Here is a 23,263-nt window from a genome sequence, read left to right as displayed (position 1 = left end):
ATTCGCATGGGAGAGTGGGGTGAGCTTTGTGTTGGATCAATCCGCTTCTACTGTTTGAGCGAGTTCTTGTGCCATTAACCCTGCTTTCCCCCTTCCGTGAAAAAAAAAAAATCTTGAGACTTTTTTTAAAAATAGCATCCAATGCTCTCACACTAACATCTACAATTTAGCTCTTACGCTTTCTTTATTCATGCAAAAAATGAAAATTCTATCGAACTGAGAATTAATTGTAAAAGTAAGACGAAGCTTGTTGTTCGTAATATCGTTTTATTTTTAGAAAGAAAGATTAGATGCTGTAGTGGTAAACGTGACTGCCTCTCACTCCAAAGGGCCTGGGTTCAATCAATTCGGAAGGGAAGTAAAGCCGTTGGTCTCCGGTCCATGAATTGATGGGTCGATCAGGGTGTCCATCTAACCAGGAAAACCGGGAATTCGGATTTACCGGAAAAATGCAGCAAACCCAAATTGCACCGGGAAAGATCATATATACTTATCCCAAGTAACAACTTTGATTTTATAGTAGTCTTGCTACAGTTTTCCGAGTGAAGTAGTTCTAGTATAAAAGCTGAGCGAGACATATCCTGTTACGAAGCTACTTCAAGATAGAGGAGCAGATTCATGCCATCTCAAACTCCTTGCCAACTCCGATCATGCTTGTTATGCAAGTGTTTGACATCAAAAAAAATCTACAAAAAAAAAAAGTCATGAGATGATTAATGTAGAGATATCATCCTTTTGGAATCCTGAAAAGATTCTTTTAAGATTATTTCAAAAACCATCATTGGAATTTCCTTGCATTTCTCTTCTCAATTTCAATACCCAATTGAGAATAACATATTTTGACCTTACTACAAATTACATACACAGCAAAAAAATAATTTTGATATCACATCAAAGTGGATGCACTACAATCATGTCGAAAATTTCATGTAATTTTTATGACCACATAAATAAACAAATGCAGTAAAAGCAGCGTAATGTCAGTTCATGCATTGTATTAATGATAATTTTGTCCTTTTTAGCAAGTAATATTACACCATATTTTCGACATGATTGTAGTGCATCCACTTTGACGTGATATCAAAATTATTTTTTTGCTGTGTACTGTTTTCTTTAGGGTCAACAATTAAGCAAAATAATAATCTATGCTTCAAGTAAGGATTTGGGTTTTATCATGCGATAAAACTTGTGATGGTACTTGGGGTGTTTTACCATATTTAACTGTTTCAATTAACCTGGGAAAACTAGACTAGACAACTGAAAGAAAACGAAAAAAAGAACATGTTTTTAAATTCTTCAATAGAATGGCCAGAGTGCATTTGTTTCAAATCCGTTATCTTCAATAAAAAATAGATTATACCATTTTTCCATTGTCTATGATCTTCATCACAAATTTTCTGAGGTTTCGAAAAACAAAAATATAAACTCTGGTTCCGATATCTCTTTGTCATCTTGAAAGTTTTCCAAGCCAACATGTTGAAAAATGGTCTAGGAAAGTTTACAAGCGCTAGAATTTTTTTCAAAGACCTGAATTTCGATAAATCTTCTATGTCTATCTTCAAATTCTATGTCTAAAATCATGAAATCTTTTCTGTATTTTAGAAACATTAAATTTTTCTCGGACTGTGAACTTACATTCTTACATATCGTAAATTATTCAACACTTTCTTAAGGGGAGGTTCATTTAGATTTTGTCGAAAAAATCTATTTTTTTTACATAAAATGAAAACTAACTCATTCAAACATAGTTTTAAAGTGAATACTTTTCTTTACGGCTTATACCTATTATTGGCATGAAAAATGTTTTTTTTTATAATTTTTAAACGAGATCAAAGTAAAAAAAAGAGAAAAAATATTTTTTTTATGTCCAAAAAGTTTGTTTTTTTTCGTTAAAAATTTGTTTAGGTTAGGTATATGCCGTAGGAAATTTTATGTATTTGCATAATATATGACAGTTTCTTATTTCAGTTTACCACGGAAGGCCCTACAATTGACAGCAGGGGACATTGTTTCGTGCGCAGAGGCCAACGAATCCGCCATTTTGAATTTTTCAAAAATAAAAAAAAAAACATTTTGTAGTCATCATGTATAACGCAAAAAAACTCAATAGCACAACTTTGTATGTCTTTTCGTTTTCCGACAAAAAATTCGCAATGTTAGCACGATTTTCGGTCGAATCCAAATGAACCTCCCCTTAACTTGTTTGAATTAAAGATCGCGAATTACTAAGTGCCAGCATTACACAAAAAATGTCCAATATCTCTAAAATGTATACCAGAATCTTACAACTTTTTTGGAGATCGATATTTTTCGGGAAAATTTTCCTCGTTCCAGAATACCTAATGATAACTTTTCTTAGACTACGATCCAGAACAGTTGTCTAGGTTCTAGATATGTGAATATTTGTCTATGTTTGAAGTTTTTCAGAAGTTCTCGAATATATAACTTTTAAAATTGCTTGTCTTAAAATTGACAAATTTGTCCAAGACTTGGAACATTTTTCCCTGTGTCTCATTTTTTTTTTTCAATTTCAAGATTTCCTAAAAAATTTCTATGTTCAATCTTTCACATCCCGAAATTTAACTTATTCCACGGTGGGTTTCCAAAAAAATCGTGGCAGAAAAATGAGTACTGTGTGAGGAAGTGGATGTTAGAAATTAACCTATTGATTATCCAAATTGCTGACAAAATTTTATCATTATCTCTCAAGGGTTATTTTTTTTTATTTAAAAAAAATGGATTTGAATGGTCGGATGGCTTCTCTAGCATCGGTAGCATTGGTACTCAGTACGGAAAACGTCGACGGAAATCAAATCAAGGAAAAGAAAAGAAGCAAGCTTCAACGGGCTCGATCGAGGATCTTGTTGGGTTGTAAATGGTCTTAGCTCTCAGCTTACCTGAGCATAGAGTATACACTCAGGTCTTTTTTTACACGGGGGATATGTACCGTGTAAAAAAACCTACGAGATTTTGATTTTTCACATGCTTAAATGTTTTTAAAAAATCGGATTTTGATGTCATTTGTAATTATAGCATGCTATGGTCCATATAGACATATTTTAAAGATTTCTGTATTTACACCAAAAATTGTGATTTTTTCAAAATATGCCATTCGATTACCTATTGCTTGAAACGGATAATGCGATTGAAATCAAGTCGATAGGTTGTATCGTTGTCGAGAAATCGTTAAAAACGTACCGTGTAATTCGGGAAAAACCGTGTAAAAAAAAACTTCAGTGTACTTGTGCAATTTTAGTGGTAGGCTTCGAAGATTTACAAATTGTACAGAGGCATTTTTCAAAAGAAGGGGCAGTGGAGAGCATTGATTCAATTTGGTACTCTGGGCATTCATCTTTCCTTGGTAATTATCTAGCAAAAATGCGCATGCGAATTACAACACCAACATTCGTATCCTATGAAATGTCTGCGCTTACACATTCCATTCAGTGTGCCTAAACAGCTTTCTGAACGTGAAGAACAGTTTTCTCACTCTCCTGCTAAGGTGCATTGAAAAAGTAAAACTACCGTGCTGCAACTGTTCCTGTTTATCACTGGGCTCCTGGTGGTGCTTCGAGCCCGTGCAGGTTTGTGGAAAGCTAAGCTGTGTGTGTTTTCTGCTTAGATCAGTTAATCTCGACATTCAACAAGCTTTTTTTTTAAGTTATGAGCATAGTTGTATAATTTGAAAGTTTCATTAACCAGTTTCATTTATTGAGAATAAATATCCATTCCACTCATGCAACAAAGTTAGGCTTGGAAAGCCCTCAACTAACCAGGATGATCCTATCTTTTGAAATAGCCGACTTTTCAAGGCTTCTCTGAGGATCACATCGGTCCAATTCTAAAAATAGCAGATGAAACCAAGAAGTAAATATTAAATTTTCCGCAGATCTTCATCGCAAAAAACTTCTCCTACTCACACCACCCGAACCAGGGATGGAATGAAAACAATGAATGACCGACTACTTCGGGTCGTCGCGTGCTTCGGGTGTGCTTCTCCTTCTAATGGAATTGAAAATCGAATGAATATTAATTCATTCAATTTCCCCCAAAGCTGGTAGTATTGGTGATGGGGAATCTTTCAGCTCGAGCTGGAAGACATATGTCGCTGTCTAATACTACCAAACTTTCGCCCAAACTTTCGGGGCAACCAGTTGATCTATGAATTCAGTACCAGCATTTCAAAGGGGCGTAACTGCATTTGTAAACTCAAACATGAAACCAACAGGTAGATGAATGTTTCCTCTACCCTTGTTAATTTGGAGAAGTGAGCTTTTATTTGCGAGAAATCGACGGCTAAAGCCATTGTTTACAAAAGCAATTACACCCCTTTGAAATGTTGGCACTGAATTATTATTTTGTATAATTTTCCCATTTTCCTCCGTGATTTTCACCCCTACTGAGTGCACAAAAACCGTGTGAAACATGCCGAAACTAGTAAAAACTACCAACACTGTGTTGTGACGAAAACAAGATTAAGCCATATTCTCCGGTGTACGATAAAACATCAAAAGACAGGCGTGTACATAGATTGACGTGCTATAATTTTTCCAATTGAGGTGACAGTCCAGTTTTTCACGAGCAGTGTGGCAATACTAGTTCCAGAAATACAAAAATGTTGCGTTTAGCTTCTTATGTGCAAAAACAACTGAAAAATCTAATTGTGAATAAAAATCTAGACACCGATTTTGCGATAACAACACGCATAGTTGGTGGGCAAACGATCTCGATCGCCTTGGTTCCCTCCGCGGTGGCTCTGGTAGATAACCTTAAACAATCATACTGCACTGGTGCTTTGATAAGTTCTTCCTGGATAGCTACGGCTGCCCATTGTGTGACGAATCGAGATACTCCGGCTTTTATCCGAGTCGGATCTAACTTTGGAAATAAAAGTGGTAAGCTGTACGGAGTGGAAAAAATAGTGAAACACCCGAATTACCATCCTAGTGGATACGACTATGATTTGGCATTGATCAAGTTGACCAACGATGTTCCGTTCAGTAGCACGGTGAAACCGGTAATGTTGCCGGCCATGAACGAACCCCCCCTACCGGTCGGAAAGATGCTCATTGTGTCAGGGTTTGGCAAAACTAAAACTTATGAAGATGTGCTAAATCAGCAAAAGCTGCGCTCTGTAAACGTACCGATTGTGAGTCAACACGACAGCCAGCTAGCCTACCCCGGCCGTGTAACAGACCGAATGATGTGTGCTGGATATCCTGACGGTGGTAAGGATAGTTGCCAAGGCGATTCCGGTGGCCCCCTCATCGACGGTGATACACTCGTCGGGATAGTTTCTTGGGGCAGAGGATGTGGCATGCCCAATTCCCCTGGAGTCTACGTCCGTGTCTCGGCTTTTCGTGATTGGATTAACGAAATAACTGGAATTTGATCTAACGTTCCTCGACAACATTCTCCGGGTATTAAAAAAAAATCATTGCCAACTAAAAAAGACCGAAGATAATCAACAACAATTCCTTAAACATTCGATTTTCGGTTTTTCTATATCAAACCATTTGGAAATTAAGAAAATAAATGAAAAATTAAAATGTAAATATCTTGCGTTTTCTTTATTCAAGTATCACAATTGGTATAAACATGAATTTGAGTTCAGAACGCTTGGGCTGGTTTTTTTTCTGATGGAAACGATGCAGTATTATTGAATCATGAAATGGCAAATCATCACGGCAATCATTCCTTTTGCCAGTGTCACACTACCATACTATAACGAAACTATCAATTCCATACTTTCATCTCCTCATCTATGGTATAAAAATGTTCACTTTAAGTCATCTCCAACTATGTACATCGTTACCTTCATGTATGACGTAATAAAACCACGATTAGTTAAAGGACGAAAAATTGCTTTCAAAAAATTGTGCTCAGGTAAGGTCAATCGAATGGATCAAAATAAGCTCCATATGTTTCTATATTTTAGGATGTCTACTACCTTGTCCAAAGCATGGCATGCTTTATAACCGCTTGTTACTGACTATGTAAATGGGATGCCCCAGGATACTTCCAGTAGGAGCGTGATAATCCAGAAAGAGACGCAGTACACCTTTTTTGCTGAGAAATGCCACACCCCTGATAACACAAACATGTACATACATACGATTTAATAAAATTAATTACCTGTTCCATGAACAGGTTAAACAGCAGGGAGAAAAAATTAAGCGGTCTCTGCAAGCTCGCTCCAAGAGAACAATAGCAGAACTCTTGAAGAATACCGCTTCATCTTCTCAGACCACACCAAAAAACAGTAACACGTTCTCCATTTTGCCAGTTGATGATCTAGACTCTGACTCAGAGGGCGGTGAGGGTAGTCCGTTTGTCTTTAAAGGCAATACGAGAAAACGAGCAAAAAAATACACCACCGAAAATCCTCGTAAGGCCACTTGTACGGACCACCCTTCCACCTTGGAAAAATCAAGAGGTGACGGAAATGCACCGAAACCCATTCCACCGGGTTTTAAACCTTGTAATTATGACAAGAACTTTCCGTCACTTCCAGGATCATCTAAAACCCCAGATGTTCCAGTTTTTCGGCCAGAAAATCAGCTGAATAATCAGCAAGAACATGCTCCCATGTTCACGTTTTCCGGTATTGTGGATAGCTTCTTCAGTATATTCAATATCTCTGACTCAACGAGGAGCATTATTAATTTAGTGCTGCCAATGGTGAAAACTCTTTTGAAGCAACTAGTTTCTAGGTGGTCCTTCCTTGCATCGATCATATCCTTTGATGGATAACTCTCCGAATGAGGTCGGGGATATGATCTCTGTTCTTCAATGGAACTGTAGAAGTCTTATGCCAAAACTTGACACATTTAAATTTTTAGTTAACAACTCACTTTCTGATGCATTTGCCCTTTGTGAAACATGGCTCTCTTCAGACAACGATCTTGCTTTCCACGATTTCAACATTATACGCCTTGACCGCGCAGATTCGTATGGAGGGGTGCTTCTGGGGATCAACAAGCTTCATTCCTTCTATAGAATCGATCTCCCTTCGGTGACAGGCATTGAAGTAGTTGCATGTCAGGTTAATATTCGAGGTAAATGCCTCAGTATTGCCTCAGTATATCTTCCACCGAAAACCGCGATTTCTCGTCAAAGTTTCTCGGATATCTGCACGGCTATGCCGGAGCCACGGTTGATCTTGGGAGATTTTAACTCTCACGGTACAGGCTGGGGGGAACTGTACGACGACAACCGCTCAACCTTGATATACGACATGTGCGACTTCTTCAAAATGACAATTCTGCACACCGGGGAAGCAACACGAGTAGCCAAACCTCCAGCAAAAATAAGCAGATTAGACCTCTCACTTTGTTCGAGTTCACTATCGTTGGATTGCTCGTGGAAAGTAATTCAAGATCCCTACGGTAGTGACCATTTGCCAATCAAAATTTCTATTACCAATGGTTCATCTTCTACTCGCTCGGTCGACATCGCGTACGATCTTACGAAAAACATTGACTGGCGAAAATTCGCGACCGCGGTTCTTGATGCCAGTCAATCGGTTGACGTCCTTCCTCCGCTGGACGAGTACTCCTTTCTCGCGCGTGTCATCATCGATTGTGCGCTGCGAGCACAGACGAAACGTATTCCGGGTGTTTCCTTTCGCAAGCGACCTCCCACCCCGTGGTGGGATAAGCATTGCACCGACGCGAACAGCGAGAAGTCCGCCACGTTTAAACGCTTCCGCAAACACGGTAATTTCGAACGGTACACCGACCTCGAGAAAACCTTTAAGGACTTAATTAAAGCAAAAAAAACGCGGTTACTGGCGTCGGTTCGTCGATGGTTTGTCGCGAGAGACTTCCATGAGAACACTCTGGAATGTCGGCAGGAGAATGCGAAACGCTTCATCACCGATTAATGAAGACAAGGAGTACTCGGACAGATGGATTTTCAGCTTCGCGCGGAAAGTTTGCCCGGATTCGGTACCGGTCCAAACCAACGTTCGTGATCGTCCGTCGGGTAATAACGAAATAGATTCCCCGTTTTCGATGGTGGAATTCTCACTTGCTCTCGTACCGTCCCATCGCGATGCTGTCCTGTATACGGAAATTGTTGGAGAAAATGATTCTTTTTCGTCTAGACAAATGGGTCGAGTCGAATGGTTTACTTTCAGATACGCAATTTGGATTTCGGAGAGGCAAGGGAACGAGCGACTGTCTTGCGTTGCTTTCAACTGAAATTCAACTGGCCTATGCGCAAAAACAGCAAATGGGTTCAGTTTTCTTGGACATTAAGGGGGCTTTTGATTCTGTTTGTATCGATATCCTTTCGGATAAACTCCACGATAGTGGGCTTTCACCAATTATGAACAACTATTTGAGCAACTTGTTGTCTGAGAAATATATGAGCTTCTCTCATGGAAACTCGACAATTTCACGAATTAGTTACATGGGTCTCCCCCAGGGTTCATGTTTAAGCCCCCTGCTTTATAATTTTTATGTAAAAGACATTGATGGTTGTCTTGATGAAAGTTGCTCGCTAAGGCAGCTTGCAGATGACGGGGTTGTGTCCGTTATAGGGCCAAGTGCACCGGACCTGCAAGGACCATTGCAAGATACCTTAGACAATTTGTCTACTTGGGTAAGCTGGGTATCAAATTCTCTCCGGAGAAAACTTGTGCGCTTGTGGTAGTGGCTATCACGCTATCGACGTGCTTTGGTCATGCACCCTACATTGTGTTGCTAGATCCAAGTTATCCGCATCCCTCAGGGCCCGAGGAAAACAACCTATGCGGCCCGTTAGAGACATCTTGGCGAGCCGAGATCTCGAATATTTTAATTTAATTTATGTGTTTTTAAAACGGATCGATCTGAGGATTTAGTAGTTAGTGTCATCTTGTGTTCTCTCAAGTTGCTAGGTCTCCATCGGTGTACCCCCATGTTTGTCTTTTTCTCCAGTATGTCGCTTAGTTCTAGATCAAGAGCACATTGCTCTAAAAAACCTTGTGTTCTCAATCCCTACCCTGCCACCGGTTTGTTACAATTTGTTACCCCTAACCTCGAGAAAGCCGCGAGTAATCGGCCCCCGCTTTACTAACGTTAGTTTTAAGTAATTTTGTACCCAAACGATGAATATCGGCTCCGCAAAGCTACGGCAAATGAGCCTGGAAAAATAAACGCATTTAAAAAAAAAAAATGAACAGGTTGGACATGCAGACGAGAATTCCGAAGAATCTCTCTTGTGCTTGTGGTGTCACAGAGTGTTAATATACCATAGGAAACCCAATGTCATGACTTTGTAGGAAATACACGTGCGACCATATGACCATTATGATCAAATTTCATATTTAGCAACACTCACTTATACCTCTCTTTGTCTAAAGGGTTTTAATAGAAAATTGAACGTTTTCATTCCACATACCGTTAGATTTGATATAGATTTACAGATTAAAGATTGCTTATGCCGGAGTAGTTCTCTACCCTAGTAACTTGGCTAGGATTTCCACTGAACCTTATCTGAGATTTCTTGATTTTGCCGGACATCTCAACATTATTACTGATTCTGTTTAAATTTCCTTGAATCTGAATTTTAGACGCCGTGACAACATGCAATTTAAAGGACTTTTCGGATATAAGAAAAAATAACTTCCCACATTTCAAGCGCAGCCCAGTCGACTTCAGTGGAAAATATTTAGGGAAACAGTTGCGCTTGCGCCCAATAGTAAACTAAAAGTTTTCGATTATGAAGAGCTTTGAGTTTGTTGGCTTATTTCCTTTAAATTCCGTTATAATTGCTTATCTTTTGACAGATACGCGTATTTCGTCTACTACTTGCAGACTTCATCAGTGCCAAGTACTCAACACCACTGAAGAATCCATCTTTTATCTACGAGCTATATAATATACTAATCAATAGGTACTAAAAATCAGCAGGTACCCACTGCCATGTCAAAATTTACCTAAAAAGGTACCTAAATTCAGTCTCCAACAGGTAGAGACATGCTACGATGTGTTGTTTTAGGTAGCAGGTAGCAGGATATTAATGTTTTCCTTAGTCAAATTGTGCCCCTTTTTAACGATATGTTCTGCAACCTTGGATTTAAATTCATAATGAAGTCCTTTATCCATCTCTTTGTTAGCTTTCGATTGGAAGCTTTGTTGAAGCTCGGTTTGTTGCGCGGCTTCACTATGTTGCAAGGTTTGATTCGTTAATTGAACTCCCAGCACCACATCATCTTTTAAGAAAACCACATTCACAGAAGGAACTTTTAGAATGCATCAATTAATATTGATGAAATTACACAACAACAGATTTGAGCTTTCTTGTCATTGTGAGATTAATTGTACATGGGAAGAAGGCTTATAACCATAATCAAATTTCATAATATTGCGCTGATTCCGATTTCTAGCATCATCGGAACATGTATTAAAATCAACTATTGAGATTGTTAGATCGAGAAGTTAAAAGTATCGATGACACAGTTTCACATGTGCATCCCTAGAAAACTAAGTATGAGAGCGAATTTCTTCCGCCGGTCCGCTCTTGATCCCTATGTAGATACAGCTGACGATCGATCGCTAACGATCGGGTCAGCTGTGTGGCACATAGGTACGAAAGGTTCTTAAGATCAATTTGATAAATTCACTAATACCACATCACAGCTCCAGGACTTGTCCTAGGAGCTAATTTAAAAAAAAAAAAAAATCGTTTTTTTTTTTCTAAAACGAGATTTGAATCCATGCTACTAACAGCTCTTTGGAATGACCCCTGTCGCCGTACCATCTGAGCTAATTTTTCTTCACACATGTTTAGTTTTGTTCAGCCGGTTTTGCTTGAAACAAATGCGCTTTTGCCGAAGCTTCGGAATTATTAATTTTCCATTAGATGTCACTGTTGTTGTTTGCGGTGATTTCTATCGGCAACTACGCATAATCTGTTTTCAGTAAATTGTTCACAGAGTACAGCGCAGTGCAAAACATGTATGGTATATATGCATTTAGATTAATATCCGAAGTCCTTTCTTTTTTGCATACTCTAAGAAATGTCCCCAGCTAAAAAAAAAGAGCTGTTCACCGCGTAACAAGAATCGAACCGGCATACTAGATCGCTTACTTTCTTGAATTAGCGCAGCCTGCTTACTATGTGAGCTGTTCATGCTCACAACCGTTAGTCGATTCCGTCGGATAAATCTTCAGCAGATGATCAATGCGCGAAACCTGACAGAATCGGTTTAATGCGTTATGATTCAAACGAGAGAAAAAGTGAGAGCGCGTTCATTATCTCCTTAAAGAGCAGTGAACCAAATGAACACAAACGCAATCACGCATGCGTCCGAATCCAAATATAATTTCAATATATATAACAATTGTTACATGGTAGTGGGACGAACTCAAAAAAAGTGGGACATGGCTTTTTGCGACCTAACTATTGAGTGTAGCATTTTGATGTGTTGTAGAATGTTTCTTTATTTTTCGGAACTTTATTTGAGAGGTGAACATTTTTGCTTAAAAGGGGTTATACACACTAAGATAAAAAAAAAACTTTTTTAAGTTTTGTCAAAATTGATGTACATCTATGAAAACATTCTAGAGTAAGTCATTTTAAGAAATGTTGTCCAAGACGACAATTTTCTATCTATCAAGTGTAAGACGTTGTAGGTAAAAAATGGAGAACAAACGTAAGTACCCCCTTAAAAACCGTGTTTGCCATAACTTTTTTGTTTGAATTCGTTTGAAGGATTTACATTCGTATTTATTATTTTTCAACACTATCTTAAAGGAGTTATCTTGCAGGTTAGCAGGTATTAGCAGCTAAACTCAACGTAATTTCGTTCAGCAACTTGTACCTGTTAGATATACAATTCATATGGGGATCAAAGGGGATGTCTGATGAATTTTCTAATAAAGTACTTCAATGTACAAAAAGTTTGATGTTTTCATGACAATGTTTCCAATTATGTACAGCAATTGGGAACCCACCCTAATGTAAATACTTGGAAAAATGGTCAAGTCAGTCACTTTTTTTCATCAAAAAGTCACTAAAGTCACTATTTCTTCACTAAAGTCACTTTTGTAAGACCAATGTTGAGAGTGTAGAGTTTGACTTAAAAAACTCACATCAAATCACAGCTTGATTTGTTAGCAAATTTGTATTAAAAATAATAATTATAAATACGTGTGTAAAGTTTGACAAGAAGATTTGCGAACAGACGGACACGGGAACCCAATTGATGTTTACGGGATCACTTATATGTTGATTATTTTCTATTCAATTTTGTGATATAGATATTCAAACCCGTTGTTTCAAAATTTGTTCAGATTATGATTTTTTTCCTGTGATCTCGAAATTGTCAATCATAAATTATCTGAGATTTCGAAAATAGATTCTAGACTAAATATTCTGACTATTTTACTTCATGATCTTGATAGTTTTCCAAACCTATGATTTCGAAAATTCGTGTTGGATAATTTTAAAGCGCTCAAAATTTTTACAAAGGCCATTCATTTTAAAAGTCTTTGTAACCCGGTAGCTTTAGTATTTGTAAATAATCCAGAAAAAAAATCATGTCACAGAATCATGAGTATCGGGCTAATAATCTGCTAATCCGGAATCAGCAATATCCAAGACAAGGTTTTTTTTTAAATTAATGTTTAAGATCATAAAATGTTTTCTATGTTCAAGCCGCATTTAAATTGGTCACTGTGAACTTACATGCTATATGTTCAAAATATAGAACATTATTCCAGCTCACACAATTTTCTCGATTCCTTTGTCCAAGAGATCTCAAATTCCAAGCAATAAACAAAAATAGTCCAAAACTCTGAAATTAATACCTAAATCCCTAATTTTTCACGATCGTAATTTTAAATCCTAGACGCATCCAAATTTTTATTTTATGTCCGTGATCGTCTATTTTGGAAAATTTTCCTTGCTCCATAATAATGCGATTTTTTCTTAGACTGCGATCTAGGAAAGTTGTCTAGGTCCTGGAGTTGAATTTGTATCTATGTTTGGGGTAATACAGATGATTCTATTCTTGGGAGAGTAAACTAAAAACATGACCAGTGAGTTATAGCGACTGCCAAGAAGAGAACGATAATTTTATTCAAGTCCTCGTGGCTAACTTAGATGTATATTTAATTCTAGCCTACAGCTTTTCACGTCGCTAAACGGATCGCTTCATCCATATCCTAGTTCTTTACAATTAACTGTCCTAAAATTTTGAAAATTTGTCTAAATTCGTGACTGAACATTTTTCTCTGTGCCTCAATTTTGCGATCTAATCACCAATTCGCGATCTGCATCTAATGTCAAAAAAATAAAGGTGGACAAAAGAGTGCAGAGTGAGGAAATGGAGCTTAGAATTGAACTGTGCTCTTGTTTATTCAATTCATAATTATTTTTCAAGTTCAAATGTATGAGATCCTTAATCCATTTATTTTATTTTCAAGAAGCAAGAAACATGCGCATGATGGGTTTCTCGAGGTGGCAATCGCAACCAACAGAAGATTGAAACTATATCTTTCCGATCAATAAATGTCACTATTGGTTACATTTTTATTGCGTTAAAGTCACTACTTTCGTTATTCTTGTCACTAACGTCACTACTATTGAAAACATAAGAACTGTTCTGTTCCCCAATCTGACGCAAATGTTACCATGACATTACCTTCCACGAAACTTTTTGCAAACTTAACCTAAAAAAAACTTTTTTGTGTTTCGAGGGCGGGTCCCGAGCGATTTAATGTGTCCACTTTCCAGTGTCAGAATGTCAATCCAACATCGGGTCAATGCCTAAAAGAAAAAAATATAATTCAGTAGGTTCATCCTGTTAGGTTCACTTATGAAACGATACTTGAACTATCAACTTTCCGTCGTTATGCTCCTTGCATTTTTTCTTGTTGTGAACAGAGCAAAATGTGCCTCAATCGAGTCCGTAAAATCTCGACCCACATCCATGCAATATGGAATGAACGATGGCTACTGCGGTCACACTTCAACGGATTGTGTTTGGATCTAGTTTTCATTTTATTCGCATGGGAGAGTGGGGTGAGCTATGTGTTGGATCAATCCGCTTCTACTGTTTGAGCGAGTTCTTGTGCCATTAACCCTGCTTTCCCCCTTCCGTGAAAAAAATTAATCTTGAGACTTTTTTTAAAATAGCATCCAATGCTCTCACACTAACATCTACAATTTAGCTCTTACGCTTTCTTTATTCATGCGAAAAATGAAAATTCTATCGAACTGAGAATTAATTGTAAAAGTAAGACGAAGCTTGTTGTTCGTAATATCGTTTTATTTTTAGAAAGAAAGATTAGATGCTGTAGTGGTAAGCGTGACTGCCTCTCACTCCAAAGGGCCTGGGTTCAATCAATTCGGAAGGGAAGTAAAGCCGTTGGTCTCCGGTCCATGAATTGATGGGTCGATCAGGGTGTCCATCTAACCAGGAAAACCGGGAATTCGGATTTACCGGAAAAATGCAGCAAACCCAAATTGCACCGGGAAAGATCATATATACTTATCCCAAGTAACAACTTTGATTTTATAGTAGTCTTGCTACAGTTTTCCGATTGAAGTAGTTCTAGTATAAAAGCTGAGCGAGACATATCCTGTTACGAAGCTACTTCAAGATAGAGGAGCAGATTCATGCCATCTCAAACTCCTTGCCAACTCCGATCATGCTTGTTATGCAAGTGTTCGACATCGAACACAATCAACAAAATGAAAAAAAATTATTTGATGATTGGTGTAGAGATATCATCCTTTTGGAATCCTGAAAAGATTCTTTTAAGATTATTTCAAAAACCATCATTGGAATATCCTTGCATTTATCTTCTTAATTCCAATCTCCAATTGAGAATAACATATTTTGACCTTACTACATATTACATACTGTTTTCTTTAGGGCCAAAAATTAAGCAAAATAATAATCTATGCTTCAAGTAAGGATTTGGGTTTTATCATGCGATTTAACTTGTGATGGTACTTGGGGTGTTTTACCATATTTAACTGTTTCAATTAACCCGGGAAAACTAAGTTAGACAACTGAAAGAACACGAAAAAAAAGAACAGGTTTTTAAATTCTTGAATAGAATGGCCAGAGTGCAATTTGTTTCAAATCCGTTATCTTCAATAAAAAATAGATTATACCATTTTTTCCATTGTCTGTGATCTTGAGATATCACAAATTTTCTGAGGTTTCGAAAAAAAATATAAACTCTGGTTCCGATATCTCTTCGTCTATGGTCTCCGATCGTCCGAAAATGGTCTAGGAAACTTTACAAGCGCTAGAATTTTTTTCAAAGACCTGAATTTCGATAAATCTTTGTAGGCTGGAAGCAGGCATCGGAAAATCATGTAGTAGAATCTTCTTTTTTCAGAAGTTCTTTTCCAAGCCCATCAAATTGTATTTGCTACAAGTTCGGAATCTGCAAATTTCCAATCCCAGATTTTAGGCAAATTAACCTATTGATTATACAAATTGCTGACAAAATTTTATCATTATCTCTAAAGGGTTATTTTTTAACGTCTTTTTTGTTTAAAGTAGAGTTGTTTTTAATTAATCATTTTGTTCGACCATTTTCCACAGAGATGGCGCTGTTCCGCTGGTAGGAAGTGATATAAATCCCCATATAAAAATTGAGAAAAGTGGGAATAATTTGCTTTCGGTGCACATTCAGCTCAAAAAAAGTGAACGACAACCTAAAGAAATTAATCAGGGACTTTGTCGTTCAGTTTTTCCCGGAAATTATTGTTAAACAAGCTACAATTAAATAAAAATGATTTTTCCCCATACAGTTTTACCTGATTTACTACCAGCTCCCAGAGAGCCAAAACATTCAAATTGGAGATAGAAAATTTGTGCTCACGACCCTCAATCTCTCAACATGCCATGTATTTTGTTGACACTCGATTTGTGATTTCCCTTTCACAGATTATACAATAGAGTACCTGTCACTACAAAACATGTCTGGTATATATGCATTTACTTTAACATTTGAAATCCCTCCTTTCTTACATATTATGAGCAAAAGATAATTTATGCCCCGCCCCATACATAAAAATCGGCAGGAAATGTGTCGAGGGGTGAGCTATTTTGTGTGCAGAATGTGTAAAAAAGGAGGGACTTCGAATAATAATCAAAATGCATATATAGAGGTACCAGACATGTTTTGCACTGCAGTGTCCTCTGTGAACAATTATAGGAAAATAGGTTGTGTGTAGTTTCCGATAGATGTCACCGCAAACAACAGCAGTGACATCTGATGGAACATAAATGCAGAAGCTTGACAAAATGATCAATTAAAAAAAAAATGATTTGAATGGACACCCTGGTCGATAGGTAGGGTCCGGGTGTGGGAGCTGTCTCCCTGGCATCGGTAGCATTTGTACTCAGTACAGAAAACATCGACGGAAATCAAATCAAGGAAAAGAAAAGACGCAAGCTTCAACGGGCTCGATCGAGGATCTTGTTGGGTTGTAAATGGTCTCAGCTCTCAGCTTACCTGAGCATAGGGTATATAGGGTGTAAAAAAAACTACGAGGTTTTGATTTTTTACATGCTTAAATGTTTTTAAAAAATCGGATTTTAATGCCATTTGTAATTATAGCATGCTATGGTCCATATAGACATATTTTAAAAATTTCTGTATTTACACCAAAAATTTTGATTTTTTTAAAGTATGTCATTTGATTACCTATAGCTTGAAGCGGATAATGTGATTGGAATCAAGTCGATAGGTTGTATCGTTGTCGAAAAATCGTTAAAAACGTACCGTGTAAATTGCGAAAAACCGTGTAAAAAAAGACTTCGGTGTACTTGTGTAAATTTAGTGGTAGGCTTCGAAGATTTACAAGATTTACAGAGGCATTTTTCAAAGGAAGGGGTAGTGGAGAGCATTCATTAGTTCCATTTGGTACTCTTGGCATTCATCTTTTCTTGGTAATTATTTAGCAAAATGCGCATGCGTATTATAACATCTTAAACATTCGTATCCTATGAAATGTCTGCGCTTACACATTCCATTCAGTGTGGCTAAACAGCTTTCTGAACGTGATTTCGCAAACTCCGTTAACATGTATCTAAAGAACAGTTTTCTCACTCTACTGCTAAGGTGCATCGAAAAAGTAAAACTACCGTGCTGCAACTGTTCCTGTTTATCACTGGGCTCCTGGTGGTGCTTGGAGCCCGTGCAGGTTTGTGGAAAGCTGTGTGTTTTCTGCTTACTAATAGATCAGTAAATCCACATTCATCAAACATTTTTTTAGCTATAAGCATAGTTGTATAATTTGAAAGTTTCATTAACCGGTCTCATTTATTGAGAATAAATATCCAATCCACTCATGCAACAAAGTTAGGCCTCTGAAAGCCCTCAACTAACCAGGATTATCTTATCTTTTGAGAAGCCTTGAGGATAACCTTATTTCACGATCGTGTAGAGAGATCAATTCTAAAAATAGCAAATGAAACCAGGAGGTAAATACATAAATTTTCCGCAGATCATCATCGCAAAAAACTTATCCTACTCACACCACCCGACCCAGGGATGAAATGAAAACAAATAATGAACGACTACTCGCGAGCTTCGGGTCGTCGCGTGCTTCGGGTGTGCTTCTCCTTCTAATGGAATTGAAAATCGAATGAATATTAATTCATTAAATTTCCCCAATCGAGATGGAAAGCAAAGCTGGTAGCATTGGTGATGTGGAATCTTTCAACTTGAGCTGGAAGACAGATGTCGCTGTCTAATACTACCAAACTTTCGGGGCAACCAGTTGATCTATGAGTTCAGTGCCAACATTTCAAAGGGGCGTAATTGCATTTGTAAACTCACTCATGAAAATTAATTACACCAACGGGTAGATGAATGATTCCTCTACCAGCTAGCATTGTTAATTTGGAGGAGTGAGCTTTTATTTGCAGGAAATCGACGGCTAAAGCCATTGTTTACAAAAGCAATTATACCCCTTTGAAATGTTGGCACTAAATTATTATTTTGTATAATTTTCCCATTTTCCTCCGTGATTTCCACCCCTTTTGAGTGCACAAAAACCGTGTGAAACATGCCCAAAACTAGTGAAAACTACTAACACTGTGATGTGACGAAAACAAGATTAAGTCATATTCGCCGATTTGAAATGAACTGTATCCCGGACAATCCCATAAATGGTTTGGAACACGTCGTTTATCTCTCTTTTATTGTTATTTTTTTTATCAGTGCAGTATAGCTATAGCGAGGTGCAAGCCGTAGCGTCCAAATACAGATGCACGTAATTGAGGCGAGCGAACCGGGAATACCGGGAAATTTCATGGAATTTTAAAAGTAACCGGGAAAACTGGGAAAAACCAGGGATTTAGGCGAGAGAACCGGGAAAAACAGATTAACCATACCATAGGTACAACTTTTACACCAGAATTTCAGAATAAACCATAAAAACAGAGTGATTCTTTATCAAATAAATGTCTTGCTCTATTTGCTGCATAATTTTCTTCAGTTTCTCGTCTTATTGTTTTTAGAACTTGATTACTCAATAATATTGCGAATTGCAGGGCTGTTACAACAGGCGCGGATTTCGAGAATTTCGCGTATTTCGCGATTTTCGCGGATTTGTTGCGGATTTGAATCTTCAGTCGCGAAAATCGCGGAAACATTAAATAATGTCGCGAAAATCGTGAAGGGACTGATGTGCTGTCACAAAAATTGTGGAATTCATTGTAACCTTTCCGTCCCGGTCTATTTTGCTGTCATCAATTTTGTTGTTCATTTGACTCTCAAGTTTTTATCGGTTCAAACCAAACAAAAACCGAGAAATGATCTCAATGAGGTCTGTCCAATATAAGTCATTTTCCTTTTTTTCCAATGTGAACATAGCATTTTTCGTTGTCTAATCATAAACGAATCTTATATATGTGAGTAAATGCCATGTATACCGGATATTCTAAGTTCTCCAAATCATTTCTGGAGGCGACTGAGTTCGATTCACGTACGGTCTTTTAATTTTTCGGCTTGGAAAATTTCTCTATTTTCTTGGGCATATGATGGTACGGGCATAGAAAGCTCTCAATTAAAATGTAAAAGTACTTCAAAGAACACTAAGCTGAGAGCAGGCAAAAATCTAATATGCTATAAGCTTGAAATGCCATGTAGTAGTATACAAATGCTATTTTTAGGCAATGAAAATTATTTTTTTGGCGCGGATTAGTATTTGAAATCGCGGATTTCTTTTCAAAAATCGCGGATTTCGCGGATCAAATTTAGAAAATCTTATAACAGCCCTGAAATTGATTTTTGTCGTTTCAATTTCAGATGTAAAGTGTATGGGCCTTTAAAGAATATATTGAAGATACTGGACTTTGGAAACAAATAATTGTTAAAACCGAAACTGAACTATTCATTTCCGGGGTTTTAATGTTTCGTTATGTAAAATTCTTATGATATGAATTCTTGGAATTCTGCTCTGAATTATCATGGAATTCTTCTGAAATTAACCAGAAAACACTCCGCGAATTACCGTTGAGTTCCTTTTTTCAATTTCCTTGAAACGCCTTCTAAGAATTTGATTGTAATTTTTCTTAGAATTCCCTTGAACCTATTCGGAGACTTTGACATCCTTTTCAAAATTTTCTTTTAACTCTATTCCAAACAGCAGAAATCGTTCGAAATTTTATTTAGAAACCCCTTGGAGTATTTTAAAGAATTTCTTTCTAATTATCAGCATTTTTTTCCAATTAATTTTGTTGGAGTTCTGTGATGAATATTTCGCACTAGGTTGAAATTATCATAATTCTCTTGGAATTCTTCATAAAATTCATTTGTCATTTTCCTCACGATTTCCATACAAATTTCATCAGAATTACGTAGATTTTTTCTTAAAGTTTCTTTTCACAACTCCTTTTGAAATCTCCTTCGAAAAATATGTGGGAATCCTCCTCAATATTCGTTTGAAATCAACACTTTGAATACTTTTGAATTTTACTAAAAATTCCAGGGTTTGTCCGTAAGATTTTATAGGTTGATCTGTAATTTTTTTTAACCCTTAAAATGCTTCCAAGTCTCAGAGCCTTGACAATTATGATTCAACAACTCATAAGTATGATTTTTTTTTTCAAATCTGTGAACTTGAATTTTTTTGAAAATCTCATATTTTAATTATTTTTTCTACAAATCTTGAATCACGAAGATTGTTATTAATCACATGTTTTGAAGAAAAGTTCTAGTTTCAGATTCTACACAAATTTCAAAGTCCCAGAATTTTGGGAATCTTCTTAAATTATTTTTTATCCTTTAGGTAAATAACCTTTCAGTAGTATTCTTCAATTATTGGTCTTTTGGACGTAGGTATTAAAGTTAATGAACCATGTTTAGTTTCACGTTGACCGAGTTAAAAGTCAGTAGGTTTTACATATTTTTTTTTGTGTTAAACTTTGTACATCAGCGCGAGTACTGAAAGGTTGATATTTATGTGAAGACACTTTTTTTTAACCGATACCCCTAATAATTTAATCTAATTTTCATTTGTAGCAAGTTAATTTTATTCTGAAACATTTTTTAAATTAAATCTCTTATATTCCACAATTCTGTCTTATAACCTAATCATCCAGATAGCATTTTGCCTACTGACCTTAATCTCTGTTACTCAATAAATTCTAGGGTTTTTAAATCATAAGATGTATCGAGCAAAAAAATTGATAGAAATTGATTTTTTAAAGTATCTCGAAAGATCAATTATTTGTTTTGAATACATTAAGTGACTTAAAGACTTAATTTTTTACTTTCAGCTTTAACAAATACTTTCTGTAATTTTGGTTTTATTTTTCCCACAAATAACCTCCGAAAATTAACAGTTGACCACGTTTTTAAAAATGCGTACAATTTAAACCTTTAAAATTTGTCGAACCTCTTAATGAAATCCCTTTATGAAGAGCTTTGAGTCTGTTGGTTTATTTCCTTTAAATTCCGTTATAATTGCTTATCTTTTGACAGATACGCATATTTCGTCAACTATTTGCAGACATCAGACTGAAGTCTGCAAGTAGTAGACGAAATACGCGTATCTGTCAAAAGATAAGCAATTATAACGGAATTTAAAGAAAATAAACCAACACACTCAAAGCTCTACGTACAATTTAGTTTTTTCTTGAATATTAACAACCGAGAAATTTTTAAGATTTGAACCGGGAAAATCGGGAAATACCGGGAATTTCAAAATGAAAAATCACTGACAACCCTGGGTGAAGAAAACGTCAATACCGGGAATTTCAAAATGAAAAATCACTGGTAACCCTAGGTGAAGAAAACGTCGCTGGCGCACAATTCTGCGCATACCTTGCTTTCATTTCAGGAAAGTATGTTGACACTTGTTTCAAAAGTTAAAATGTTGCGCTTGGGTTCTTTACTGCAAATTTTTACAAATTTATTTGTTAATAAAAATCTAAACACCGGTTTTGCAATACCAGCACGACGCATAGTTGGTGGTCAAACGATTCCGATCGCCTCGGCTCCCTACGTGGTGGCCCTGGTAGATAACCTTGGACAATCATACTGCACTGGTGCTTTGATAAGTTCTTGCTGGATAATGTCGGCTGCCCATTGTGCGACAAACCGAGCAACTCCGGCTTTTATCCGAGTCGGATCTAAATTTGGAAATAAAGGTGGTGAGCTGTACGGAGTGGAAAAAATAGTGAAACACCAGAACTACCATCCAAGTGGATACGACTATGACTTGGTATTGATCAAGTTGACCAACGATGTCCCGTTCAGTAGCGCGGTGAAACCGGTAATGTTGCCGGCCTTAAACGAACCCCCCCTACCGGTCGGAAAGATGCTCATTGTGTCAGGGTTTGGCAAAACTAAAACTTTTGAAGATGTGCTAAATCAGCAAAAGCTGCGCTCTGTAAGTGTACCGATTGTGAGTCAACACGACGGCCAGCTAGCCTACCCCGGCCGTGTAACAGACCGAATGATGTGTGCTGGATATCCTGACGGTGGTAAGGATAGTTGCCAAGGCGATTCCGGTGGCCCCCTCATCGACGGTGATACACTCGTCGGGATAGTTTCTTGGGGCAGAGGATGTGGCATGCCCAATTCCCCTGGAGTCTACGTCCGTGTCTCGGCTTTTCGTGATTGGATTAACGAAATAACTGGAATTTGATCTAACGTTGTGTAACGTTCTTCGACATCATTCTCAGTGTGTGGAATATACACATACTATGAAAAACTTTACATTTTGGCACTTTGGAGACTGATACGAGTGTCATTTCCATTATAAAATCAAAGCTTAGAAGACAGGAAGCAACACAACACCTGATTTTTTTTTTTTTGAATATTTCCATTTTGATTGTTAGTAAAATAAAAGTAAAATTAAACATATGTATACTGCTATCTTGCGTTTTCTTTATTCAAGTATCACAATTGGTATAAACATGAATTTGGGTTCAGAACGCTGGGCTGGGCTTTTTCTGATGGAAACGATGCAGTATTTATCGATCATTTTTTAATCATGAAATGGCAAATCATCACGGCAATCATTCCTTTTGCCAGTGTCACACTACCGTACTATAACGAAACTATCAATTCCATACTTTCATCTCCTCATCTATCGTATAAAAATGTTCACTTTAAGTCTGATATTGACATTAAACATCTCCAACTATGTAAATCGTTACCTTCATGTATGACGTAATAAAACCATGATTAGTTAAAGGACAAAAAATTGCTTCCAAAAAATTTGCTCAGGTAAGGTCAATCGAAGTGGATCAAAATAAGCTCCATATGTTTCTATATTTTAGGATGTCTACTACCTTGGCCAAAGCATGGCATGCTTTATAACCGCTCGTTTACTGACTATATAAACAGGATGCCCCAGGATACTTCCAGTAGGAGCGTTATAATCCAGAAAGAGACGCAGTACATCTTTTTTACTGAGAAATGCCACACCCCTGATAACACAAACATGTACATACATTCGATTTGATAAAATTAATTACCTGTTCCATGAACAGGTTAAACAGCAGGGAGAAAAAATTAAGCGGTCTCTGCAAGCTCGCTCCAAGAGAACAATAGCAGAACTCTTGAAGAATACCGCTTCATCTTCTCAGACCACACCAAAAAACAGTAACACGTTCTCCATTTTGCCAGTTGATGATCTAGACTCTGACTCAGAGGGCGGTGAGGGTAGTCCGTTTGTCTTTAAAGGCAATACGAGAAAACGAGCAAAAAAATACACCACCGAAAATCCTCGTAAGGCCACTTGTACGGACCACCCTTCCACCTTGGAAAAATCAAGAGGTGACGGA

At 37.2% G+C, this 23,263-nt stretch overlaps 3 protein-coding genes across 5 annotated transcripts in view; all 3 read left to right on the top strand.

The window, feature by feature from the left end:
- krz (kurtz) overlaps window positions 1–23,263 on the top strand; it is a 375,871-nt gene that overhangs the window by 206,954 nt on the left and 145,654 nt on the right. The window lies entirely within an intron of this gene.
- Window positions 4,616–5,600, top strand: LOC135697638 (trypsin 3A1-like). Its single transcript, XM_065217422.1, has one exon. The coding sequence runs from the start codon at window positions 4,616–4,618 to the stop codon at window positions 5,390–5,392; it is 777 nt and encodes a 258-aa protein (XP_065073494.1). The 3' UTR covers window positions 5,393–5,600.
- On the top strand, window positions 10,479–22,119 carry LOC135697637 (trypsin 3A1-like). Its single transcript, XM_065217421.1, has 2 exons — window positions 10,479–10,575; window positions 21,425–22,119. Exons 1-2 carry the CDS (start codon window positions 10,479–10,481, stop codon window positions 22,117–22,119), a joined length of 792 nt encoding a protein of 263 aa, XP_065073493.1.

The sequence above is a fragment of the Ochlerotatus camptorhynchus genome, unplaced genomic scaffold, assembly GCF_037179485.1.
Source record: "Ochlerotatus camptorhynchus isolate MF236.1 unplaced genomic scaffold, CSIRO-AGI_Acam_v1.1 ptg000077l, whole genome shotgun sequence".
Taxonomy (NCBI): Eukaryota; Metazoa; Arthropoda; class Insecta; order Diptera; family Culicidae; genus Ochlerotatus; species Ochlerotatus camptorhynchus.
This window is presented reverse-complemented; position numbering and strand designations above follow the sequence as displayed.